At 33.3% G+C, this 27,352-nt stretch overlaps 5 protein-coding genes across 6 annotated transcripts in view; 3 read left to right on the top strand and 2 right to left on the bottom strand.

Annotated features, from left to right (window-relative positions):
• Positions 1-27,352, top strand: part of LOC113396692 (succinate--hydroxymethylglutarate CoA-transferase) — a 121,024-nt gene that overhangs the window by 9,296 nt on the left and 84,376 nt on the right. The gene's annotated exons all lie outside the window — the stretch shown is intronic.
• On the bottom strand, positions 382-9,151 carry LOC113396691 (probable serine/threonine-protein kinase tsuA). Of its 2 annotated transcripts, none has more exons than XM_064220691.1 (12): positions 8,800-9,151; positions 8,357-8,654; positions 8,112-8,186; positions 6,971-7,088; positions 6,242-6,295; positions 5,339-5,398; positions 4,636-4,696; positions 3,738-3,848; positions 2,039-2,121; positions 1,668-1,958; positions 1,133-1,561; positions 382-793 (listed from the first exon to the last, which is right to left on the bottom strand). In XM_064220691.1, exons 1-12 carry the CDS (start codon positions 8,950-8,952, stop codon positions 778-780), a joined length of 1,749 nt encoding a protein of 582 aa, XP_064076761.1. In that variant the 5' UTR covers positions 8,953-9,151; the 3' UTR covers positions 382-777. The 2 variants fall into 2 exon arrangements, with proteins under 2 accessions (XP_064076761.1, XP_064076762.1); XM_064220692.1 differs by having other exon boundaries at positions 1,133-1,543; positions 8,800-9,150.
• LOC113396700 (H/ACA ribonucleoprotein complex subunit 1-like) lies at positions 10,114-11,237 on the top strand. Its single transcript, XM_026634748.2, has one exon. The coding sequence runs from the start codon at positions 10,201-10,203 to the stop codon at positions 10,915-10,917; it is 717 nt and encodes a 238-aa protein (XP_026490533.1). The 5' UTR covers positions 10,114-10,200; the 3' UTR covers positions 10,918-11,237.
• LOC113396702 (ER membrane protein complex subunit 5) lies at positions 11,430-12,611 on the bottom strand. Its single transcript, XM_026634751.2, has 3 exons — positions 12,399-12,611; positions 12,184-12,236; positions 11,430-11,696 (listed from the first exon to the last, which is right to left on the bottom strand). Exons 1-3 carry the CDS (start codon positions 12,472-12,474, stop codon positions 11,475-11,477), a joined length of 351 nt encoding a protein of 116 aa, XP_026490536.1. The 5' UTR covers positions 12,475-12,611; the 3' UTR covers positions 11,430-11,474.
• Positions 13,054-21,022, top strand: LOC113396696 (sodium/potassium-transporting ATPase subunit beta-2-like). Its single transcript, XM_026634743.2, has 6 exons — positions 13,054-13,296; positions 16,463-16,720; positions 16,947-17,127; positions 19,632-19,743; positions 20,265-20,433; positions 20,855-21,022. Exons 1-6 carry the CDS (start codon positions 13,164-13,166, stop codon positions 20,956-20,958), a joined length of 957 nt encoding a protein of 318 aa, XP_026490528.1. The 5' UTR covers positions 13,054-13,163; the 3' UTR covers positions 20,959-21,022.

Below are 27,352 nucleotides of genomic sequence, written 5' to 3'. Positions count from 1 at the left end.
CTTCATTTTCACATCGGTGGCCGAGATGTTATTTGGAGTTAAGTTATTGTAGGATTCATAATCATATTACTGTTTACATTTCATAAAGAATCATTTCGTACAAACAACGAAATATTAAAATATCCATAATCTTTTCAACTATTCCTCAATATACAGGGCAACAATTCTAAGAAAGCTTTTGACGTTTCCCGTGTCCAAACAGATTGCATATACATGTTTACAGTACACTGATTCATAATGTTTAGTTGCAAATAATTTGCGATCTAGATACATTTAAAATCACCCGTCAATCAAATATATACCTAATATCATAAACATTTGATCCGGATCGAAGAAAGTATTACATATTTTATGTCACATATTAAAAAAAAAATTCTGTCTGTATATCTTATGACACCTTGCCCTAGACCCTAGTAATTATAAACGTCATAATCAGAAATCGATTACTTAATAAACAATATCTACCAGGAATCGATTTCGAAATACTTGGTCCACAGGTCTGACAGCTGTCAAAAGGCATTTCTTAAATTTGTTGCGCTTTAGCGTTAATAAATAACGTTACAAATGATAACACTTTTTTAAACATGCTATTTATTTAAATTTGATTACACGTTGTATTGTAACAGTGTATACGTTGAAAAAAAAATCTTATTAATTTTACGATGACAAAGTAATATTTTTTTATATAACAATTGTCAACAGTGCATTCATCAATAATATAAATAATTTAAACTACACAATACTTTACTAAAACCGTTTAACATAAAATAATACTAATCACCTGCGTAATTTTCTGAAACAAAATATGTATAACGTTAAACAAAAGAATACTGATTTTAACGAAACAATACAAAAATGTAGATAAAACACAAGTCAAGGTATTTTTTTTTATTATACACCAAAAGTGTTCACACAACCTTTGACATTTGTAATTTGGAACTAGTAAAACTGACACATGCAGGTTTCGTTACGACAATCTCCTTCACAGCTGAGCATAAAATTAAGTAAAAAAGACTTAGTGGGGTTTGCCTGGATTTAAATTTAGTTTTCGCTCGATTTTTGAAATTTCGAAATAAAACAGTTAAAATGGAATGGAAATTTTATGCTAAAAGTGAGTTACGTTAAAACGAACCTGTTCAATGGTTTCTCTTTATATACAACCGCCTTCCTCGGCCTCCTCGTGCGACTCTCGCTCGCCAGCTCACTCCCGCTACTGTCGCTGTCGCGACTGTCACGACTGCCGCGATTGTCTAAGCTGGTGTGATTATTCGGTCTACTGCCCCGATTGTCGAGGCTGCTATGATTGTCCAAGCTAATATTATTTTCACGGCTTTGACTCGTCGCTTTACCGCTACGATTGTCGACACAGCTGTGATTTCTCCGGGTGTTACGATCGTTTTCGTTTTGATTTTGATCGCTACTGATGGGATCATGATCGTTAATGTTGTTATTCGATTGATTGTCGAAGTTGTTGACTCGATTAATGGTTCTCGATATGGATATGCCGGAACTACAGGGCTCCGGTGGATCATTGCGCGTCTCTCTGTAAGTATTTCTTTGTCTACAAATGGTGCTTAATTAATTTTATATTAGTTACATTCGAAGCTAGAATTGTAAGTTATCGATGATTTAACAATAATAAATATGATTCAGTTTTATATACTCACAAAACTATAACCCGGGAGTCGGTAGATCCGTTCGGACTCGGCGCATCGAAACGCATCAGCCGCTTAGATGGCGACATCTCTCTGATTTGGAACCGAGGCGACCCGTCCCGGGACTGCCGCTTCGGAGAGGCTTCCGGAACTATCGCGCTCGTCCTCGGCGTCACCTCGGCGGCCATCGGAGACATCGAGTCGAGGTTCGGCCGCTTGGGGGGCGACGCGTCGCCGTCGCCGCCCTCGTCCTCGTCGAGCCGCATCTTAGCGACCAGCACTTTGAGGATGCGACCGTTGTTACTGAAATAAAAATAGTTACTTTTGCCCGCAAGACGAGAACGTGCAGCTTTAAAATAGATCGCAAGTACTCGAGGCGGTACCTGAGGCGGCGCGGGCGCGGCGAGGCGGGCGGGGAGGCGCGCCGGCGCCGCACGGTGGGCGAGAACTCGCTGCGCCGCCCGCGCTGCGCAACACACGGTATGCTACAGGCTCGTGCCTCGTCTATGGGGACTCAATACTGTGAGATAGTACTCAGCCGTAACTTTTGGAACTATCCATAGATGTTTGGCACTCGAAGTCGAATCGATGCAATTTTCTCACAGCTCTCACTTTTGTGATGTGACGAGAGAGCTACGTACGTACTACGTATTTATTTTAACTGATTCAGTACTGTATTCGGGATTTGATTTGTTCTTTAACCACGGGTTATAAATATTAGGTCCCTGTATACGAAATTAGCGTTTTGTCGTACTGAACACCTTGATCTGAAACATCTCCTCTTTAGTTAAGAATTCCAAATTTGAATTTATATATTCATTTAGCTGGTACATTTGAGTTTTCAAACCACTCATTTATTTGTTTTTTTTCCATTATTTTTTTCTTTGGTGTCGCTTATTAGCGCACAATGGAAAACATGAAATATCTGTATATTTACGAGTACGAGTTCTACCGTGGCACCAGTGCTGCGGAAACAGCTCCAAGGATTAATGATGTGTACGGTGCTGGTGTTGCATAAGAAAGCGCGGTACGTCTTTGGTTTCAACGTTTTCGTTCTGGAAATTTCGACCTTCAGAGCTAACCCCGTGGACGACCGGAAACCAAAGCGGAAAATGAAGAATTAAAGACTATTGTGGAAGCGGATCCATCACAGAGTACTTCAGAGATAGCTGCAGGCTTCGGGGTAAGTGATAAAACTGTATTAATCCACTTGAAGCAAATCGGGAATGTAAAAAAACTTGAACAATGGGTACATCATGAATTGATTGAATCGAACTTGCAAACACGCGTCATTAGTTTGCTCAACCGACACAATAATGAAGGTATTTTAAATAGAATTATTATTTGTGATGAAAAGCGGATACTGTACGATAATTGGAAGCGCTCGTTGCAATGGCTGAACCCTAGAGACCCAGCCAAATCCAGCCCTAAACGAAAACTGACTCAGAAAAGTTGCTTATGACTGTTTGGTGGACTAGCGCCGGTACCGTTCACTACAGCTTTCTAAAATCTGGCCAAACGATTACGGCAGATATTTATTGTCAGCAACTGCAAACCGAAGGAAGAACTAGCTGCTAAGCAACTGAGATTGGTCAATCGCTTTAGGCCACTACTGCTTTACAACAACGCAAGACCACACCCTGCACAAAATTAACCACTAAGTTAGATGAGCTACAATTGGAATGTCTGCGACATCCACCGTACTCCCTAGTAACTACGTACCTTGCTCCAACAGATTACCATTTTTTCCGGAATTTGGATAACTTCTTACAAGGAAAAAAAAATTAACTACGATGCGGATGTCCATCCTTCAAAGAATTTATTGATTCTCGTCCCCGTGGTTTTTTAGTAAAGGGATCAATGAACTACCTATGAGATTGCAAAAGTGCATAGCTAATATCGGTGCATACTTTGATTCTTTAAATATATTTTACAAAATAAATTGATTTTATATTCCTCCCGTACAAAACGCCAATTTCATATGTAAGGACCTAATATGAGTTAACGTTAGGTCATGCATATTATACTTGAATAATTCAATTTATGAATGAAACAAATTATGAATAAAAACAAATTAAATACCTCGGTTTGTCTCGAACTCTGGCTGGGTCCGGGCGTCGGCGTGCTGTCCAAATTTTCCTCGAACTCCGTGGTCGAATCCGGTTCCAGATTTGTAAATTTCTTCGTCTTCCTCTGAAAGTTCCGTTAAAAATGTTGTCTCTTGCTAACGAACAACCGCTTACATCGACGTGAATTGTGTCAATCATACCATAGATTGTCACAGCCCGACCTCGCGCCATAGGGTACCATTGAAAATCAGAGTTCAGTTTTTGGAACCCAACTTGGGACCTGAATGGTACACCTTTAAGAAACGATTACTCTAATTGCTTATCAAATCTCTTTGCTTATATTTTCTTTCCTCTTTATTGTATATATTTTTTAGATTAATTAGTATATACTTTGTTTATTTTTATTTTATATTTGTCAGGTTCCTTAATTTTCTTTTAATACTTTTTATAATTGTGCCGTGTCCTAAATAAGCCTGAGTTTATAGAATGTTAAAAAATATATTTGGATACGTCACTATGACATCTACATTACAAGTGTGTGGCAGAACGATTTTCCCTTCCCGCCAGAGGATACGGCGCTAAGCGAGTGACGCTAACGACTCGACTCTACCGAGCACACGTACTAACGACGGTGACTCAAAACAACATTGAACATTGGAGTACTAGTGATTCCTTTAAATGGGGCATTTCTACTATTCACTCTATTTCTACTTTATAAAAGATTGACCTCTCAACTCAACATCGGATGAAGACCTTCATTTGTGCCGACAACTTAAAAAAATGTTTAAGTCACTTTAATACAGCCCAAAACTTTTATTTTTTCTGATAAACCTCTAACAAAATTCTAATTAAATGTTATTTAAAAGTTTATTTATTACCCTAAATATTATGGTATTTAAAAAATATTATACCTTCGTTCTAGGTTCATCCAAAAGCCAGCTTGGACCTTCTAATGGATTCTCCGCTCGTTGTCTGTCGATAAAAAAGCAAAATTAAAAAAACGAAATCCGTTTTTCCCTTTACACGTAAGTCAGTTCCATTATATAACACTTAACACTGTTGTAAAAATATTATAATATTATTTAGTATGTATATCGTTATAGAGAGTACGATAAAATAACTAAACGAACAGATCAAATAGAAAATCCTCGACATCTGGATATAATAAATCATGGAATAGATTGGTTTGCAATTTGCCCGTCTGAAACACCTTTACAAATCAATCACAAAAAAAAATTAATATCGACAATCAAACATTAGTACCAAAGTAAATAAGTTTTACTTCAACCTCAATAGATGTTCTGTGGAGGAAGATATAGCGCGTGCCAATAAGGAAAATAAATTTAAGATGGCGGCAACTCAGTTTAAGAAGCAACATGTGTACAGTCAGCAAAAAAATTGAATTTTACTTATTATAATTGAATTGAGTATAAAGTTAATTACTTTACCAGTAAATTTGTTAATTATATTACATCGTACATACTTGTAGAGGTACAGTATTATATTTAGCTATCGTTACGGTTATGAGTGCATCGAGGCTCGGGAGTGTAGTTAGCAAAACAAGTCGTTTAAGTATCATTAGTATTTTTTGTTAAATATGTTTAAACTTATTACCTTTGCGGAAGTTCCTCATCTTCAGGCTCAATATCTTCTGTAACTGCATCTAACCTACGACTGAGAAAACAAAAAAATAAATCAGAATATTACTCAATAATTACATTTAGTTAGCAGGGACTTAATAAACGCACAGCAAAGTTTCGAAATCAGAAGAACTTCCAAGTTTTCTAAATATGGGAAAAGATTCTCTAGTGCAGGCAGTTAAATACCCATATAAACGGTTACCCAATGTAAACCATTCCTTACATCGCTGATACGACGCCAACTTTGTGAGCTAAGATGTTGGTAACCTACCCAGACGAACTACAGCACGAAACCCTACCACCAAGTAAAGCTTATAAAATATCTTATATTATATGTGTGAGTTAATTATGGGCAAGTGCAATTTACTGAAAAGTCACAGGTGTGTATTTCAAGTATGATGGTGATGTAACTTGGTGGTAGGGCTTTGTGCAAGCCCGTCTGGGTAGGTATCACCCACTCATCAGATATTCTACCGCCAAACAGCAGTACTCAATATTGTTGTGTTCCGGTTTGAAGGGTGAGTGAGCCAGTGTAACTACAGGCACAAGGGACATAACATCTTAGTTCCCGGGATTAGTGGTGCATTGGTGATGTAACGAATGGTTAATGTTTCTTACAGCGCCATTGTCTATGAGCGGTAGTGACCACTTTCGATCAGGTGACCTATTTGCAAGTCTGCCTAACGATATCCAAAAAAAAAAAATTTTGATGGCTACTGGCTATTAGGACGGTGTACGAAAGTAACATATTATTACTTATTAAACAATATTTAGTGTAAAAAGGGTACTATCGAGCCAAATCATAAATTCTCTCTGTGCTTAGTTATCGCGTTTTCCTTTTTAATAATTAATGTGTGCATTTACATAATATACTTACGACTCTTCGAAATTATCCGTATCCGAGTTTTGAGACTCTTCCAGTCTGTCACCACTATCTAAAATAAAAAATAAAAATAAAAAATGTTTATATTACTCTATTCCCTTCCATATAATCTATATGTAAATAAGCAAAGAAATAAAAGATAATATAAATATTTCAAGTGATTTTCCTTTATTTAGTAGCTATTCATGAGCTTAAGCGAACATTAAAAAAATGAGAATTAATTGTAGAAAAAATTATGTTCGGATTATGCAGACGCCTGATTTTCCTAGAAAATCGATTATTGAATGTAAATTACTGTAGTGAAAATTTAAACAAATAATTTTATCGTTCTAATTAAAAGATTGTCTATGGTCTAGTGCAATCTCTGTCCCTTAAACTATTCTAATAAGAACTAAGCCACAAACAATTTCGCATTTATATTTTTTAATAAGATAATTATATAATCAATGGAACACTTTCAATGTGTCTCATGACACCTAAATAAACCAATTTTAATAGATGATTTTTAAACATGACTAAAGCATATACCATAGAATTGCATTAAAAAAATTAGATCTACCAGCTTTGTCAACTGCTGGACTGGATACTTGTAACAACTTTTGGATTTGAACGAGAAACCTTGAGCTCTCTAGTAACATAAGCAAGTTCTATATAACGAAAATAAAATAGTAACTTTTACACCATTTATGGTCACAAATGGAGATCAATATATTGTTACTTTACTTGCCATCTAATGCAAGTTCCTCGGTACTGTCATCGGCATGGTTCACCTCCATGTCTGTGTCCACATTATTGGCTGGTAACTCGCCTGCATCTATTCTTGTCAATGGTATGTATACATCTGTAATTTATAATTTATGATAACCTTTTGCCAGTATGAAGTCATACTTTATATTTTACCCTATAAATAGTTCAATACTCTACTAGCTGAAACTGCGGCTTTACCTCGAAATTTATAAAACACAAACTTCCAAACCCCTTTTTACCTCCTTAGGCGTGGAGTTCCATAAGATCCGTTCTTAGCGGAAGTCTACATCTTATAAAGAACCTACCTGCCTCTATTTCAAGTTTGTACGTGTCATAGTTTCTAAGATTTCGTGATTAATCAGTGAGTGGTTTTTCGCTTTTATTTATGTAGATTTCAACCACAAGAGGCCTGAAGGCAAATTTACATTTAACATTGAATTGATACAATGTCATTGTTAGTGTTTTTATAATTTATGATATTCATTATGGATTTGTTAAAAAAATACATTCCAGTGATCCACAAAACTGTTAGCAGAAGTTTGGAAGTAAAATTAAAGTGGATATAAATAGTTAAGGGGAAAAGTGTTATATCATAAATTAAAATATAGTAATCAAGAACTGTTAGTAGCGTACAATATAGCTAAGCTATTAAAAAATCACATGGAATATTTAAATCTAAGGTCTGTTTATCTTCATTCCTTCTTCGATTGGAATAGACTATACATACATATATTTATTAAGACCAAACCGCTGAATTTAAGATATTAAAATTAAAACATATTTATTTTAAGTTTTTGTTTTAATATCCAAGTGCACCACCTGATATCTCCAATTAAAAACATGCCCACTCAAATCCACACAAAAAAAAAATCTTTAAAATTAGTCCAACTGCTTACGATGACTTAAGTTAAACACACATTTAAAAAAAAATTATAGATATAAATATTTTGACTATGATTCTTATTTTACATTTCAACTTTATAATCTGTGCCCTCTTGGCACAAATAAAGCCTAAACTAAAAAAAAAAAAAATACATTTCAACTAAAAGGTTGTGCTAGAAGTGCAAATTATTAACTTTTTGTATCATGACAGCAACTAATAGTGATTAAAGCTTACCTTGTAACATATGCATGGGCACTGCCCTTTCTGAAACACTGCGGTTCTGTTGATTTGGACTTCTATTGACTGATCCTACAAAAGACAACACAAATGTATTTAGTCAGTTTAAATACTAATCACATTCTCCTTATATTTACAGTTGTAAGCATTTTAAATATTTATAATGACAATTATGCTCTTGTATGTAGCTCCAAATTTTATTCAATACTATGTTTCAAAAAATAAAATTTTGTTACACTTACTAGAATTATTGGACTGTAGTGTCCTACTTAACGAGACAACTGGCTGCATTAATCGTCCACCGATTAACATAGGTGGTACTCTATTCACTTTATCTGATGAAGGAGTATTACTCAAACTACTCCATCTAGGCAGAGCAGACTCTAATTCCTGCCTGTCTTGCATATATGTTTTAGCCAGTTCTAATGTGCGAGCAACTGCACTTGATGCTTGTACCAAATGTGATAGTGCTTCTTCACTTGCAGTTTGAAGTGCAGCGTCAAGCTTGCGAGCATGAGCCGCACCGCCGCTACGTAATCTCTGGAAGAAATTAACATGATTATTTAATATATCCTCAGAGGTGAACTGACAATATACAAACGAAATATTATTTATATGCTGAAGATGCAAAGTGAAACGTATTTTCGACTTGTTGGCTACGGTTAGATCATGAAAAATATCTCACGCTCAGTTTAAGCCTTAGTTCGTTTATTTCTTTCATAAGCTCCAATTTCTCATTCTCCCTTTGCGCAGCAGTCATTTTCCAATACTGGACTTTCTGTACTAATTCATTATTTTTTTCTCGAAGATCTTTTAACTCATTTTCCATGTCCGCCATCGTAGAAGTACCTTAAAGTACTGCTAATTCAAGCCTTTCTTAGTTTAGTTATTTATTGATCATTAATATCGCAATTATAAAGTGTAAATTGTGTAACTTAAGCAGAAACTTTTTTTAAGAACCATTTAATTGCTTATATCCAGTTTTAAACAAAATGACACTTTGACAGATACACAACACTTGATTTGATTTCAGTGACACAAGCACAAACAATAGTGACACAGATTGCAAATAAATTTGAAAACCGGTATAAAATTAAATTATTAATCTTTTAAAGCACAAAATCTTATATTGAGTAATATGTCTTATTTATCAATGATTTTTGCATTGAGCCCTAAATTTTTTTATAAGACAAGTTAAAAATAATTTTAATATTTTATTAAAATGAATACCATGCCTCAGGAAGGGTGTAATAAGTTTGGGAAGTCAGAGGCTAGATATTATTAGTTTACCTTTCCTCCTCCTGTCTATAAAATGATTGTCACCGTTTCTCTCAGAAAGATCTATATTATTGTGAATATACATATTTTTGTATTAATATCTGAAGCAACTGTAATTATACTTATTTTGTTAAAAACACCCTAAAGGGAGTCTCTAACTCAGAGATTTTAAATATAATAGAACATATTTAAATAATCTTTGAGTAATGTAAAATTACCAATCTATTTCATATAAGTTTTTTTTAAATTCTACTTTTGAATGTAGATTGTATCATAGCTTAAAGTTAAGTTTTAAATAAGTTACACCCAACCATTTGAACTAAAATGTGATAAGTTTACTTTTGGTATTGTTAGCTATTTATTTATTTTTAGATGCACACCAATACTTTAAATAAACTTGATATTTGGATTAATAAAAGTTGGATGAGGTGCAACAGGCAGGCAACTTTTGGGGCAGAGGACTAATTGTAAAAATATACATGGGAAAGGGTACAATTAGTTTAAATTTCGAATATGTAACATACAGATACATATAAACGTAAATAAAATGCATACACACACAACTATGTATAATATATGTAAGCAAATATTAATCTGTATTTTAAATTATAATTATTTATTTTTTAAAACGATGAGTTGATAAAAATAGTTTTTTTATAAAAAAAATCCTTTACTGTTTTCATCTGTTGCGACATAGACTACTGTCATTGTCAACTATAAATTGACTTTGATTGTCAAGAAAGCGTGCGCGGTGCGCCGAAAATATAACGTGACTTGAGGTTATATTTGTTTTTTTTTTAAAGTTAAAATGTCCTTTCGCGGAAGAGGAGGCGGTGGAGGTGGCGGTCGTGGCGGTTTTGGAGGAAGAGGAGGTGGCCGAGGTTTTGGTGGTGGCCGAGGCCGCGGTGGCGGAGGCGGTGGCTACAGACAACAAGACGTTGGTCCCCCTGAGTCCGTGATTCCTCTCGGCCACTACGGCTGGACAGTTCAAGATGACCTCGTATGTAAAGTAGACATCGAAGACGTACCTTACTTCAATGCCCCAATTTTTCTTGAAAACAAAGAACAAATCGGCAAAATTGACGAAATATTTGGAAATTTACGAGACTATTTCGTATCTGTTAAATTAGGTGAAAATATAAAGGCGAAGAGTTTTAAAGAAGGGCAACAGTTTTTCATTGATCCTGCTAAATTATTACCTTTAAAGAGATTTTTGCCACAGCCACCTGGAGCAAAACGCGGAGGTGGTCGTGGTGGCCGAGGGGGCCGCGGAGGCGGTGGATTTAGCAGAGGTGGTGGCGGAGGATTTGGCCGAGGAGGTGGCGGCCGAGGCGGCGGTGGATTTGGTAGAGGAGGAGGCGGTGGTTTTGGCAGAGGCGGAGGAGGTGGATTTGGTAGGGGAGGCGGTGGTGGTGGATTTGGAAGAGGAGGCGGCGGTGGCGGATTTGGAAGAGGTGGCGGAGGAGGTGGATTTGGTCGAGGAGGCGGAGGCGGAGGTTTCAGAGGCGGTCGTGGAGGAAGATAAAAATGTGTATGGTTGGTGTACATGTGTAAAGACTGTTACTAGAAGATATGTTCTGACTCTCCTCACATTATATAATTGTAAGAATAGCTGTGTTTATTCTTACAAAACTAGAAATAATGCAATATCAATGTATTAAGGTTTTACTAAAAGATACTCTTTTGTAAATAAGCTTATGACATTTAATCGGAATGTTTATACTTACCTAATGTTTTTTTATATGACACTTAAGAGTATATATAATAAGTCTATTGTCATCTGTCGAGGGCTTCACAGCATACATATTTTTCCATTAAAATAAGAAATACAAATTAAAAAAAAAATCTCGTTTTATTTAGTATACTTGTTGTATATCAAATTCAAAATTATTTTTAAGTCAAAGATTTCTTAAATCTTTAAAAGATCAACATAATATAATAAATAAAAACAAACAGCTAATTAAATAAATAGAACAGATTGTCTTGTATGTTAATTTATTTATAGGTCATAGATTTATAAAAAAAAAATTCTACCTCTAAATAAATTAATATATTTTTCTCAATATTTTCTTAGTACTATTATCATTCTAAGTTTTCCAACTCCCCTTTACTTGGTGTTGGAACAAAGTCATCGGCTAATGCTCTTCCTCTATGATTAAAGATGTAGAATGATGGAAGATTGCGTTGAGTCTCCCACTTAACAGTGTTCAGTTCTGCTGCTGCTGGGATTTCACGAAGTTTGCCAGATACATTAAGAACTCCCCACATCACTGCAAATAAGCTTGAAACTGCCTGGATTATTATCTGTAATTAACAAATATTTCTATAACTATCTACTTGTACTTGGAATTACATGAAAATAATAAAGGACCACAAAAACACAAATAAGGCATATTATTATATATTATTTCTATACAAGAGTATTTATACAGGTAAAAAGCTTTTTTTGTTTTCATATATAGGATAAACAAATTTATTTGTATTTAATCAATATACTCAATTTGAGATTAACTTCCCAGTGTCCTGATAGTTATTCTCAGTAGAATTAATTCCAAAACAATTGTAGTTCTATATAAAATTATGATAAGTTTACATATAATATACATTAATGTTTTTGTTTTTAATCATTTCATAGAGTAATGTACATGTTAAGACAGGACTGAATGTATAGAACATTTTATAGCAAAAATAATGTTTTCATTCTTACAATAATTATTTTTTTTAATTTATGCATGCCAGTGTTAATATAAGCTTCACTACATTGTTACTCATATAAACTAATTTCACTTACATCAAGGGGTAATGTTGTGAATTCTTGTGAAGAAATTCGCAGATATGAACGATCTGTAAAAAAGGTTCTGTATTAATTACCTCAATAATGAATCTATTATTTATTATTTATATTTACTATTTATTAGTAAGAATAATTATTTCTATTTTTACATTGCGTTTATTGCTGTAATATTTAAAGGAAATCTTTCAAATTATAAATTAATTTATACTTACGTTGTGCTGCTGAGAACGCTGAATGAAACAACGATATAAAACCAACAATGACGATTATTTTGTGAACAGATGCCATTATTCTAATTTAAAAAAAGGGAGGTAGGTGTTTATATAATTGCAAAATATTTCTTAATTTTGAATGCAAAACTATTTGCTATATTGCTAAACAGCAAGAGGAAAACGTCGAAATTCCTAAATAAATAGATACTATTTCATGTAAGTACCTAAAGTCACAAATGACACTTATTAAGTGCACATAGTGAAATACCTAACAAATTGAATTGACACTGACAAGTGATAATGTGCTGTTCTACGCAAAATGCAAAAGAGGCAATACCATCCTGACCTATAACCATCAAACAATAAAATAATGATTAAACGTTTGACAAAGTTACCACAATAGCTGGTGCGAATAAAATAAAGTAAACTAGTTTCTAGGTAACGTAGGTACTATATAAATGGTATGGTATGATATAGTATTCCTATGTATACTGTGTTATTGGTTAAAAATATTAAAATATGGAAATTATTCTAGTTACATAACTATGATAAGATTTTTGTTTTAATAGGAATAAATAGGAAATGAATTTGTTTTCTGTAACTTACTAAGTAACTAGCAACTGTCAACCGTTGTCATAATTAATTAAAATATTTATAATCTGTTAACACGCACGTATGTTTTGTGTTGCGGCGGTTGTGTTTCATAATTTTCGTTTTCGTTAAATTTATTTTTTATAAATAAATAGTTACGAGAAAACATTAAAAATGCCGAATTCTAAGATAGAACAATTCGAAATGGAAACAAAGCCTCTGAAGAAAACATCAAAACAGAAGTTTTCTGATTTCTTTTACAATGAAGAAACGGGAGCGATTATGGGAAGAACTCCTGAAAGTTGGGGTAAAGTTGTAAATATTTTTTATTAAGTATAATATTTTGTCCATTTTTTTTTGTAAATGACCATAGTCAATATTACAATTGTAATAGTTACAACGCTTAAAAAAGTTCAGGGCGTGGCTACATTTAAACTTTAAAAGTCTTACGACTAAAATAATTGTGTATAAGAATCGTTAATTTAATGTTAAAATTATTAAAGAGCTATTTATCCGAACTTTTATACATAAGTTTTTACTTAAACTTTATGATTTTTTTTTTCTTATAAGACCTTATTTTTTTTTAAATGTAAGATGTTTAAGCATTATCAAAACTCCTTTTTTAATAAAAGTCATATTATGTTGTCTATAGGCTTAAATCGTGGGACATTTAATTTATAAATGTCCCGTAACAACTTATTGTTTTTTAAGATAAGTCACAGAAATTACAAGCCAAAAAAATATCTCCAGATTAGACAAAAACAATAAAATCGTTAAAAAAACCTTTAATTTTTATAGTATTAATGTAATAAAGTTGTATCTTATTTAAGAACGCCTATACTATAAGTTTATCATAATAATACCTTAATTATTATAGAATTACAAATATAAATAAAAGTAAGAACCCACTCAACAAATAGTCAACTAATCTTATTAGGATTGACTAGACCCAACTAATAATAATAAATTGTTGGTGCAAATAGCAAATGTTACAAAAAGAAACTTTATATATATATTACAAAATAATTATGACTATAATTAAATATTATTCGTAGCTAAGTACTCGATCTCCATATGTATTTTATAACACTAAAATTCTTCGATGAACTAGCTAGCTTATGATATAAATGAACTAGATTAAAAATATAAGTATTATATAAACTATTCAGACAGAAAGATATAGTAAATAATGAAATTAAACCAAACTATTGGCAAGATACTATACAACCCTCATTGGTACAAATATCCTACCAGCATAATATTCAATGAGTCTTATTTAAACATTTCATTGTTTTAGACATCTTGATTTTTTATTTGGTTACAAAATAAGCTAAATAATATTGCTTCTGATGGATATGCCAAATGTAAATTTAGTATGTCCCAAGGATTACCAAGCATGTATGTTATCCATAAGATGTACTACCTTATATCATTATAAAGACTCCTCGATACTTTATAGTTGTTATTATAGCTCCTGGTGTACTTTTTAATTCTCATGTGTGTATATCTAACAACAGTCTGTACTATGCTTTGTGCATCCTTTCCTCACAGACTTAAATTAAATTAACTGGTACTTATTCTTTGTCAATAGGAGCAATATCTTGGTTACAGCACTAGTGCAAAATGGCAATTTAGAAGAAGACTCAGAGTCAGTATATTTTTTTCAAAATTACATCTACAAATTAAATCACTGCTCAAGTAATTTTATCTTTCTTTTATATATAATATGTAATGTGAGGTTAATACAACAGGATTTATTACATGATATCCTTGAGAGGAAGCCTCAACAATCTCTTAATTATAGACTAAGAGAATGTCAGCAGGGTGCTTAGGAATAAAGTTGTAGTAGCCCTAATCTCTGAAGCCTTACTTACAATTGACCAGTTTACCGCAGCTATAATTAAACCAACGGGTGATAGGTGTTAGATTTTATATTGTTTCAGGTGATTAACTTTATTATAGGTATATTTTTACTAATTCAATATAGCTGAAGAGTTTGTTTGTGTTAATATTTAAAATCAATTAGTTGGATTTGATGAATTATAATTATAATTCTTAAAAGAAAGATTTAAGTCCATTTAAAATTACGCAATATTTATTTTAAAATATTAAGATTGCCTCGTGAACATCTTAGTTGGATTGAAGAGCAATGGGACTCCATATTGTTTACTGAGTATAGGGCTTTAATGTTTAAATGGTGCAGACGGTCGCAGAAAAGTTTATCGCCCACGTCGAAGTCTAGCGTGGTCCTTTAGGAGGCGGTTCGTGTATGGTGTGGGGTGGCATTTCGATGATCGGGAGTACGGAACTCGTGTTCATTAACATGGTTCGTCAACAGGGTAGAAAAGGTCGTTTGATGGCACAACGCTCTGCAACAAAGGTTTAAGAAACTCACGTGCTACCTTACATGGGATTAATAGGCGAGACTGTAACGCAAGATAATGCCCAAAACCACGCCTGCACAAGTTCGACAATATTGCGAAGAGGTTGGGAAACCTAACACAAATTGGCACAGCACACAGCCCGGATAATCCCATTGAGCATGTTTGGGACGATTTAAAAAAATCTGTGTATGCGAGAAATCCTACTCCCGCAGGCAGCATTAAGAACAGCGATTTCACAAGATTGGAACAATTTCCCACAAGACCGTTTGATAACCCTAATCAGATCTATGCGGAACCTATTAAAAAATTGTTGTAAGGGCACGTTGTCTCCACATGCCCTTATAACAGTTACACCTAAAAACCTTATTAAAAACCCGTGCCTTAACTTTTTTTTAATTGTATAAACCTATTTTTCTATAAACAAACCCTAGATTCACGTATTTCATGCGATTTGCTAATATACAAGTGTCTTGAACATTGTGATTCAATGTAGTTGATATTGAAATACTCTTCAAAATGCATTTTTACTTTTGTATATTTTTGTGCTTGCAATTTTTTTATGATATATATTAATCAAAAGAAAATTATACTGTAATGCTATGAACTACTAAGGGTCAGGTGTATTTATGCGGAAAAATATATGTTGAACAAACTTCGATAAATATTGTCCACTCCCAATTTGCAAATTTTTCAAAATGTAATAACCGTAACGCCGTTCAGTAAACAATAACAAATATACAATTATGAAAATAATTGACTTAATTTAGATTTTATTTTATTAACATTAATTTAATATTTTCGAGAACTAAGTACTAAATCAAGTTTTATTTTTATGGCACTGTAGACTGGCGGACATAGCCACCTGATTGTATGTGGTCACCACTGACCAAGTCCCTTGTGTCTGTAGTTATAGACATAGGCTCACTTACCCTTCAAATTGCAACTTAATACAGCTTGGCGGTAAATTATGTGATGAGTGAGTGGTAGTGGTGGACTTCCACGAAGGCCTACCACCAAGTGTGATCGATCATCCATAATAATTACGCTTCGTAATCAAGTATTCAGCTTAATAGTGTTTTTCTTTTGCAGGTAAAATTATAATATTCTACGTAATATTTTACATCGTCCTAGCGGCTTTATTTGCCATTTGTATGGTAACCTTTCTTCAGCATTTCATTAACCCTCGTGTGCCGAGGCTGCAGCAGGAATACAGCTTAATCGGTACCAGCCCTGGTTTGGGATTTAGACCTTTGCCCCCTGATGTACGCAGCACCCTCATCTGGTATAAAGGAACGGGTTACGATAGTTACAAGTATTGGGAGGATCAGCTAATTGACTTTCTATCAGGTATGTATTAATTTGTAAACAAAAAAATATGCTCCTATATAGGATAACGTTTGAAGTTTATTTAATCGTGCTCCTCCAATGCGGTTTGCTGAATAAACACGTGTTAAATGAAATTCCGGTTGCCTCATGATCCTTTCCTCCACATCAAGATTGAAATAAATGATGTCGATGACTGCTGCCTATGATGAAGTTGAAGATTGACAAATTGATCAATTTTTTGTTTTAGTTTATAAAAAGAAAGGTCAAACCGCCGGTGCTGGTCAGAACATTTACAACTGCGACTTCAAGAACCTCCCGCCTCAAGGGAAAGTGTGCGATGTGGACATCCGAAGTTGGTCGCCATGTATAGATGAGAATCATTTCTCGTTCCACAAATCCTCTCCGTGTATATTTCTGAAATTGAACAGGTAACACTATTACATATGCATATTTATGTCATATTAGGTCCTTACATATGAAATTGGCGTTTTGTACGGGAGGAATAAAAAGTAATATTTTTTTGTAAAATATATTAATTTAATCAAAGTATGCACCGTTGTTGCTATGCCCTTTTGCCATCTCATAGGTAGTTCATTGATCCCTTTACTAAAAAAACCATGGAGGCGAGAATCAATAAACTCTTTAAAGGCGGTTTGGACAGCCGCTTCAGAGTTTGAAATTTTTTCCTTGTAAGAAGTTGTCCAAATTGCGGAAAAAATGGTAATCTGTTGGAGCAGGTCCGGGGAGTACGATAGATGTTGCAGACATTCCAATTGTAGGTCTTGCGTTGTCGTGAAGTAGCAGTCGCCTAGAGAGATTGACAAATTCTTCCTTCATGGTTTGCAGTGGCTGACAATAGATATCTGCCGTAATCGTTTGGCCAGGCCATTTTAGAAAGCTGTAGTGAACAACACCGGCGCTAGTCGACCAAACACTCCTAAGTAACTTTTTCTGAGTCAGTTTTCGTTTAGGGCAGGATTTGGCTGGGGCTGGGGCTAGTCGCAATGGCTGAACCCTAGGTTCAGCCATTGCGACGAGTGCTTCCGATTATCGTACAGTATCCATTTTTCGTCACAAGTAATGATTCTATTTAAAATCCTTTCATTATTGTGTCGGTTGATCAAAGTAACACAGCAGTTGACGCGAGTTTTTCAATTTCGATTCACTCAATTCATTGTTCAAGTTTTTTTACATTCCCGTTTTGCTTCAAGTGGATTAATACAGTTTTATCACTTACCCCGAAGCCTGCAGCTATCTCTGAAGTACTTTGTGATGGATCCGCTTCCACAATAGCCTTTAATTCTTTATTTTCCGCTTTGGTTTCCGATCGTCCACGGGGTTTGTTCTGAAGGTCGAAATTTCCAGAACGAAAACCTTGAAACCGTGCTTTCTTTTGCGATACCAGCGCCGTACACATCATTAATCCTTCGAGCTGTTTCTGCAGCATGTTGCCACGGTAGAACTCTCGTAATACTCGTAAATATGTCTCGTAAGAAGAACAAAGAAAAAAAATGATGGGGAAAAAACAAATGAATGACTGTTTTGAAAACTCAAATGTACCAGCTAAATGAATTTATAAATTTGAATTTGGAATTCTTATCCAAAGAGATGTTTCAGATCAAAGTGGTCAGTACGACAAAACGCTAATTTCAATGTAAGCTTTGGCTAGCAATGGTCCTAACGATGGAAAGTGGTCACCACTGCCCATTGACGTTGGTACTGTGATTAATCATTCGGTTTGAAAGGTGAGTGAGTCAGTAAAACAACAGTGGGTGGTACCTACCCAGACTAGAGTAAGGCCCTACCATCAAGTCGTATGCAATATATAAACGTAATAAGTACACATCATTTGCCTTTTTGATTTGATTCAAAAATCGGATTCATAGTTTTTGTTGTTCATATAATTTATAAATTGTAAACAATAAACCTTTCAATTTAAGTATATAATATTTTTATGTAATCGTTTGTTAGGTAATTGTTTAATATAATGGGTCGCTTAATGTATATACTATGATTACATAGAAAATAATTTACTCAAATACATAATAATATTGACTTTTAACACCGTATTTAGTAAGTTAAGTCTGACTAAAGCTTATTAACGATGGTTGGCGTGACTTGTCACCCTTACACCGGAAATGTCACACAATACTTTATTGCACCCCTATAAAACTGTAAGGGTGGTGTCTGTATTAATGTCGTGCAATATATAAATGAGTTTCTATTTCGATTTTGTACACAATAAAAATCTAAGGAATGTCATAAGTATATAAAACAAGAAGACGGTTTTTTTAATTATATTTGCAGGTTTTTTAGCTAATGGACCACCCGTTGGTATGTGATCGCCACCTTACTTGGTAACTAAGATGTTATGTCCCTTGTGTCTGGAGTTACACTAGGTCACTCACCCTTCAAATCAGAACACAACTAAGTATTGTTGGTCGGTGGAATATCAACGCTCTTCAGATATTCATCTCATGTGTCAAATTAAAAGTAGTCACAACACAAGCATTGTAAAGATATTTTTTTTGACATTTGGAAGTTTACACCAAGATTATCTATCAGCTTCACTCCATTAGTATGACGACCACCTTGGTCGAGTAGTGTGTACACCGGTTTTCATGGGTACGCCACTCCGAGGTCCCGGGTTCGAATCCCGGCCGAGTCGATGTAGAAAAAGTTCATTAGTTTTCTATGTTGTCTTGGTTCTGGGTGTATGGGGTACCGTCGTTACTTCTGATTTTCCATAACACAAGTGCTTTAGCTACTTACATTGGGATCAGAGTATTGTATGTGATGTTGTCCAATATTTATTTATTAATAAAAAAGATATATACAATGGTCATCGATATATGTACGTATATCTTCTGTGGCATATCACGGCGTTATGCTATAATAGATTTGTATAATGTTATACATCTTTTGGTTGCAGGATATATGGATGGCGGCCGGAGTTCTACAATGAAACGAGTGTCTTGCCCACCGAAATGCCTTTAGATCTCCAATATCATATCAAAAACATAACAGACCACAATCGTGATAACGTAAGATGATTTTTTATTGTATTTATATGAACACTGCTTTATTCTGGGCCTCCTCAACAGAGGTGATAGTTTTATTGGCATTTTTTGGACAAATACCAAAAGTTTTATATATGTTTGTAATGCATGCTCGGCGGTAACGGAACACATCTTGACGAAGCCTATGTGTATCAGATGATAGTCTGCCACGTCTGAAACCATTGGAGCATTGTGGTGGACTTAATTCCTAACGTTTTCCTTAAAAGGAGAGGTTGTTTTAGCCAAGTACTGAGTCATTGTTAGGCTGTTTCTCACCGCCATGTGCAATCATAAATAACTTCTCAAACAGGTGATCTAGGATATTAATGGTATTGCATTAATGTTTTATTTAAAACAAACAATTTATTCATATATAAAACTATATATTCATAATAGTTACCGACAAGACATTTGATCTTGGGACTCTGTGATTTGCAGCCGAAAAGGCTAGCTACTGAACTAGCTTTGTGAATAAGTATAAAGTGTATAGAAAATGAGTTTTTCAGGCAAATATGGTTTGGGTTTCCTGTCACGGTGAGACTCCAGCGGACAAGGAGAACATTGGGCCGATCAAGTACTTGCCAAACCATGGTTTTCCCGGCTACTATTATCCGTATAATAATGCAGAGGGTTATCTGAGCCCCCTCGTTGCTGTGCACTTACAGCGACCCAGGAGTGAGTATTCGAACATTTATTTTAATTACAACTAGCTATCCGTCCCGGCTTCTCATGAGTACAATAAGGGTATATATATAACTTAGATTGAAGAACTAACATCAAAAGAAGAATGTTAAATTCTCGGCTTTTTTCTAAATGTAGCATACATATGAACTTTCCTCTGGTATTTTATAATTTTTCATTACTTAAGTTTAGAACTTCTGAATTGTCATTTATTAGGTATTTTTTATGACACATGAATTAATATTAATATAGTTTCTGTATTTAAATCATCCATAAATAAAGAATTTAATAGATAACAACAAATATATTTTTTTAATTATGAAATCAATCGGTTATGAATTCAAAAGTTATATGTGGACAAAAAAATTAAACATAGATAATTTATAAATTATTTAATACATTTTTTTTATTTCAGCTGGTATAGTCATCAACATTGAGTGTCGTGCTTGGGCGAGGAACATCAAGTACAACAGAAGAGATGGTCTCGGTGTTGTTCATTTTGAGCTTATGATAGAGTAATATACAAAGCTATAGTTTATATACTCTGGTCTTTCCAAAAACCAAAGCCCATGATACCATTTTTTTATTAAAAAAATATGGGTCTCATTCAATAATGGCCGTTTTAAGTATGGTCTACTGGAAAGACCAATGTTTTATGGCTCGGTCTTTTGAGTAGACCGATGACAAGGAGTCTCATGGAATCTCTTTAAACAATTACTATTTATTTCAACGGTAATATGCGTGAAAATATACAATTAATCAATTAAAATGCTAAAATATTAATAATTCTTTTGGATGGTTTAATTTTTTTTATATGTGATTTACAAGCTTGGGTATTAACTATAATCATAGTGAGGGATATATTTTACCATACAACTATATTTTTTTAACTGGCTGAAAAAGACTCTTCTTTTAAATATACGTAAGTGAACCCTCCTACAGATAAATTATCTGGAATTTACCAATGAGTAGATGTGACGTCACAAGCGAGAGACACTATGTCGACAGTTTTATTATTTTTTATTTTGAAGTAGTGTGATTTTTTATTGTATGTTACATAACTTATGATAATGAAGTAAATAAAGTTTAATGATATTAATCAATTCGTCCAAACGTAGCTGTAATTTAGTTTAAGATTTACTCGGTCCGTCCAATATGAATGTGCCTCCCGTACCTAGATTTAAGAACCATTCCGAATATGGCTGCTCATTTTTACAATTGCCTTGTGAAATATGTATTTTTGTATAGTTTATTACAAGTTTTAAAGTTAAGCCTCTTTTGATTCAATGTAAGTAAATTGACAGATTTGAAACTTTATGTTAATGTTAGTATTATGAATAAATTAGATTTTCAACGGTTAATTTTAAAACAGTAGTTACGAGATATATTATTATATATTTTGTGTAACACTAGATTTAGATTGCAACTTTGTTTTAGTTCATCTTTATGGTATATATATCGTATCGATCGTGGGTAGCTGAGGATTTTATTTTAAATATTTCAAAACATATATATTCCATATTTTAACATGAAAATTAAATTAGAAATATTCAAATGGTTTGTGCCAGATTTTTACGTTGATTAGTAAAAATGTGTGCCTTATTTCAGCTATAACACGATATCACTTATTTTTAAAGTGATCTTTATAATTCATATTCAGGAATTAAAAATATATAATTCAATAAATATGATGAATCTCCGAGATATGTAACTCTAATTATATATTAGTATTTAATATGGATATTGTGCTAAAATAGTTTGTCTTATATTTTCTATGATATGTTTTTTTTTTGTATTCTTCAATGACATAAAAATAATAAAGGATCTGAATTATTGGAATTATATAGCTATTCTACAGTTAGTAATCTGACAATGTTTACGATGGTTGTATGTGAGTCATGCCGGCGCCACATATGAAAAGTCTTGAAAGGTGTAATGACACAAGCAGAATTTTTTTTTACATCGCATTATTTTGATCGTCAATGTCTACATTTTGTATGGCAAAATGTGAGTAACGGTCAGCGTTAATGTGTGTAATTAGTAATTTTCCCTAATTTAATAAAATATTGGTTATGAAATTATTTTTCATAACTAAACGATTATTATTAATAATAAGTTTTATTGAAATTAGCTTAGCTGTCATAATTAACCATAGACTATATAAGTAATGCAAATAGAAACTCTTATACTCCTTTTCACGAAAGAAGTCACCCAGACGCAGCGCTGTATTCGCGCGACATAATGTTGCCAGTGTTAATTACGGGAAAATATTATATTATGAATATTAAGATACGATATCAAGAATGTTTTATTATTTGAATATAAGGAATTTGTTTTTTAGTATTTTATTAATTACATTTTATATTTATTGTTTAATTGTATAAGTTGCATTTTTATTAATTATTTAATTGGATTTGTTTTATTGACTAGATTTTAAATGTAATTTATTAAAAAATTAATGAATAGATAGAATTATTGAATAGATAGAATTATTAGTGTCGTTATTAATATTGATTATGTAATTTGATTATTTTGAATTTTCCGGGATATTAAGCGGGATTCTGTATATCACAAAATAAGGGAAAAAACAAAAAGAAATCACAGTTTTATTGAATAATTATGATCAGTTACATCGGTCATACTAACATCACTGTCGGAGGAGTGAATGGAAACAGAGTCCGAATCTGTTTCACTATCACTAGCCGTGGATATGATGAGTCGGTCCATTTCTTCATCTATTAGACTGTCATTTTCCAAATGCTCTGCGTGTTTGCATTGAGCAGCCCAATCTTCCGCTAAGATACTCTTAAAAGCCTCTTCGGTTATACTAATTATTTTTTTTGGGTCTTGGGACACGTTTTTATCCGCCACCTTTCTTTTCACAAGGCTCCAGATTTTTTCGATCGGGTTGAGTTCGTAGTGATAAGGCGGCAATTTCAAAACCTCATGGTTGTGGGCTTTCAATAATTCATCCACAGCATATGTCGGTGGACCTTTATTTTGTTTGCCAAGATCAAACAATACAGCTTTTGTCCAGGTATTTTCAAAATAGATACCCTTTTCTCGCAGCCACTCTTGCAACTTACTTTTGATGCTTGACATTGTGGGCGCTTTGTTTAATTGTGTACAGTGATAAGGAGCGTTATCCATTACCACAAGAGACCTTTCAAGTAGGTTAGGAATCAGTTTTTCCCTCAGCCATTTAATTTTGTTGAGTTCATGTCGTCGTGATAATCTGAAGACTTTGATTGGGATTTGAACATCAACAATGCACCATTTATGAAACCATTTTCTGTCCCTGCATGAGCGATTATCCAGCGACCCTACAGATTCTGAGACCATCAGTCCCGGCTCCTTCTCACTTTGCCAACAACTTTTTGTATGATAAGTTTTATGTATATAGGTCTCGTCTAAATATACGATAGGTCTTTTTTCCACAGTGCGATTTCTTCGGATTTTTTCCAAATATCATGCACGCCATACGATTATGTCATGGCGTTCCATAAGAAATTTACGTTTGGATAGGCATCGCTTATACTTGAAACCAATGTTATGTAATATTCTGTGCAATGTTGTGATGCTTCCCTGAAAATTTATGTCTTTTCTCAATGCGGCACGTAATTTACCCAATGTCGGTTATACCTTCTTTTGTAATTCTGGTCACAGTTTTTTCGGACACGCCTGCAATTAAATTAAGAATACATAAAAAATATATATCACTTGCAAGTTTTTTTTTAAATATATATTCATCTTAAAAACAAAAATAATAGGAATATACCAACAATACAATAAATCGGCAAAAAAATCATTGGCACGGCAACCCTCAAACATACCTGTCATTGCGGCGAATCTCTTGCGAACATTGTTTAGTGGTATTAAAATACCTTGATTCTTTTATTCCGCATTACAGAACTCCTTCACCTTCAATATAATTTCTCGAGCCGAACTTTTTAAAAATTTAGGCATCACGAAAAATCCTTATTAACGCACTAATCTAATTAAAAACACACAAACATTTACCACAACAAACGAACTTGATAACATCGACTGACCATTGACGTCGACAAAGTATTTTTTAGTTCCACAATCCACCGCGGGACTTCTTTCATGAAAAGGAGTATAATTTGAACTTTGTGCATTTACTTTTTTTGTGTTCATTGTGTTGTACCAGTGACTTAAATGATAGACTTTTATTATATTGTATAGACTGTTTTTCCGTCCAATGACTGTATAATATAATCCCAATGTGTGCCTACATGATTTAACAATAAATAAATAGTTTTTATATACTTTGTTTCATTTCACTTTCCATTTCCAGGTGAGCCTCGTGTACGTTTGCCAACAACAACATTAAAAAAAAAACATTGGCCTCAGTTAAATATTCCGTTTAAAATAAATACATTAACTGTCTCGATCTTGTAATGGTTCGTTTGCAAAACAACAGATTTTAGGTTCGGCTTTTAAATTGAGTTTTCCATATGGAACTTACGACGAATTAGGTACGATGTCGAAGAAGAGCCAGTAATAACTTACTGGCTCTGATTTACACTCGTGCCCCGAATAGCCAGTAGTTATAGGTATTTCGTAGCACCATGTCTATTTGGTCGTGTCCTTGTCGGATTATGAGAGAGTTTGCACAGTATAACATCTCCCGTGTAAATAGCTACCTAATCAATGAAATTCGGTCAGCACGCCTTCATTTATTTCATTGAAACATTCATTAAAGATGAATAATTATCACAAGGTCGAATAATTTAAAGAAATTAGAATATATAGTGCGTTTGGACAAGATGAACAACAAACCTATTAGGGTAAGCAATTTCAGAAGCATATTTGATGTAATAGTTAACCATAAGAAACTAGGGTTAATGACCACGTCTCCATTTTGAAAAGATGTTGTTTTAAAATTGTAACCCAAACTTTCAATAGGTCAATGACCATTGACATTGCGTTCATGATAATATTACAATGTTTATAAATACTGCTATAGATTAACTCGAATACTTCTCTATTATTTAATTTGCTTATATAATTTTTCCAAACATTCATATTTTCTGGGGTTAATTAAAATATATTGATGTTAAATGTTATTACAATTATGTTAATCGTCTAAATTAAATTGCTTGATTGCTTTAACTTTTAAATTGGTTTATTATTTAGTGAAATTAATATCAATGGATTGTATCGTTACTAATACAAATTATAAATCTTTTTAATTAGTAAGTTTCTTTATTTAACAGATCATAGTTGAATTACATAATTAGAAGTAAAATAACTATAAAGTTGCAGATAAAATAATCATGGTAATTATTTAATTAATTATAAATAGGTAGTAGATGGGTATTGTTAGGTAACGAAATTGCAAATAATATTATTAGAAGCCATTAGTTAATACATAGTAGAGAAATGTCTTTGTATGTATATATTACTTACTACTAATTATATTATCTTCAAATCTTAGTAGGTTTCTTTCGTACTTTGTTGCATTATAATAACTTTTCACTTTATTCGTATTAGTAAATTTAATTTTAAAAAGAAAAACGAATGTACCTAATCGTATAAACGGGTGTTTGGTAGTGTATGTTAACTTATTTGAAACTTATATATATGTAATTTCAAAAAAAAGTATCTAGCGGACAATAAAAGAAAAGGGGATTAGGTAGAAAGAAAGTAGCTACTGATAGAAAAGGTTCCTAATTTAGATTAATTTCTCTATCCTTAGATTTGAAAAGTGTCTAATGTACAATGTACCTGACAATAGTTTAAACGCAGTCAAATGTTTGAAGACAAGATCAATGTTTTTTTTTTTAATGAACGATTATGGTAATTTTTGTGTATATACATTTTCATTTTAAAAGAGTTCTACTTTATTTAGATATTAATAATTGTCATTTTGTTTTAGTTCCATTAAAATGCAGGTTAAAGATAACGGTTGGCTTTGCCCACAGATACCGGCACTGTAAGAAATATGTACAACTTCTTATACCATCAATATAACGCAAACCTCAGGATTTAATACGTCAATCCATTTGCATCTGCAATTATATATTTTTAGCTCAATCTTCGTGTGAAATAAAGAAGATCAGTGATTTAAAGTAAAGTCAGTCCATGTTCCCCACAGCATTGAAGAACATTTCAGCTTATTTCACCACGTTGTGTCTGTAATACGTTTTGGTACCAGTGGTGTAGCTATCATAGGGCAAGGCGGTGCGCTTCACCAGAACCATAAGATGAATACATGTTACAACATTATGTAGTAGTATTCGCAATAAAATGTCACGTTAGAATGTCTTTAATGTCGAGCAGCGACTTTTACCAACATATTGCAAAATGCACCTATTTATATAAATAGTATGTCAATATATTTCTTTTCGTCAAAGCAACGCCACACCTGGCACCATATGCACACATATGCCCGTGTGTACCAATGGAATTTCATCCGACACATGTAGTTTTCTTCATGTTTTTACAAGACGAGATGAATTATAAACAAATGATCAACACTTAAAAATTCAGCGGTGTTTACAGACTCGCGATGTTCATTTTGGATTCAAGTGTTTTTTTTTCACTAGACATCTATCCATCTCGACTATTTTTATTATCATAGGCATTTTAGTATTACAAGGTAGATTCCATTAAAGTCAAATCGTATCGAATTCAAAACATAATCAACTACATGTTATAATGTAATTTTGCAATTGTGATAAATTAAAAAATAAATAAATGCATAATAGAGGAAAACTACTGCATAGTAACGACAAATATTTCCTCTTTATAAAGTCCGGAAAATATCACTTAAGTAAACTGATGTATGTAAACTTGTAAAGCGTTGCATTAACTCGGAAAATTTGCCATTAAATCACACATAAATGTATCTTTTACTCGACATAGATCGATCATTTATCCAGAAATA

Source organism: Vanessa tameamea, chromosome 4, assembly GCF_037043105.1.
Source record: "Vanessa tameamea isolate UH-Manoa-2023 chromosome 4, ilVanTame1 primary haplotype, whole genome shotgun sequence".
NCBI lineage: Eukaryota > Metazoa > Arthropoda > Insecta > Lepidoptera > Nymphalidae > Vanessa > Vanessa tameamea.
The sequence above is the reverse complement of the archived record's forward strand: the minus strand, read 5'-3'. Positions and strand labels throughout refer to the sequence as shown.

Coding starts and splice junctions, on each gene's coding strand:
- LOC113396696 (XM_026634743.2), top strand. CDS start 13,164: ATGCCGAATTCTAAGATAGAACAATTCGAAATGGAAACAAAGCCTCTG. Junction 13,297..16,462: donor AAGAACTCCTGAAAGTTGGG/GTAAAGTTGTAA, acceptor TTTCTTTTGCAG/GTAAAATTATAATATTCTAC. Junction 20,434..20,854: donor GCACTTACAGCGACCCAGGA/GTGAGTATTCGA, acceptor TTTTTATTTCAG/CTGGTATAGTCATCAACATT.
- LOC113396691 (XM_064220691.1), bottom strand. CDS start 8,952: ATGGCGGACATGGAAAATGAGTTAAAAGATCTTCGAGAAAAAAATAAT. Junction 8,187..8,356: donor ACTACAGTCCAATAATTCTA/GTAAGTGTAACA, acceptor TGTCTTTTGTAG/GATCAGTCAATAGAAGTCCA. Junction 3,849..4,635: donor TGGATGAACCTAGAACGAAG/GTATAATATTTT, acceptor CGGAACTTTCAG/AGGAAGACGAAGAAATTTAC.
- LOC113396702 (XM_026634751.2), bottom strand. CDS start 12,474: ATGGCATCTGTTCACAAAATAATCGTCATTGTTGGTTTTATATCGTTG. Junction 12,237..12,398: donor AGCGTTCTCAGCAGCACAAC/GTAAGTATAAAT, acceptor CCTTTTTTACAG/ATCGTTCATATCTGCGAATT. Junction 11,697..12,183: donor TCACAACATTACCCCTTGAT/GTAAGTGAAATT, acceptor TGTTAATTACAG/ATAATAATCCAGGCAGTTTC.
- LOC113396700 (XM_026634748.2), top strand. CDS start 10,201: ATGTCCTTTCGCGGAAGAGGAGGCGGTGGAGGTGGCGGTCGTGGCGGT.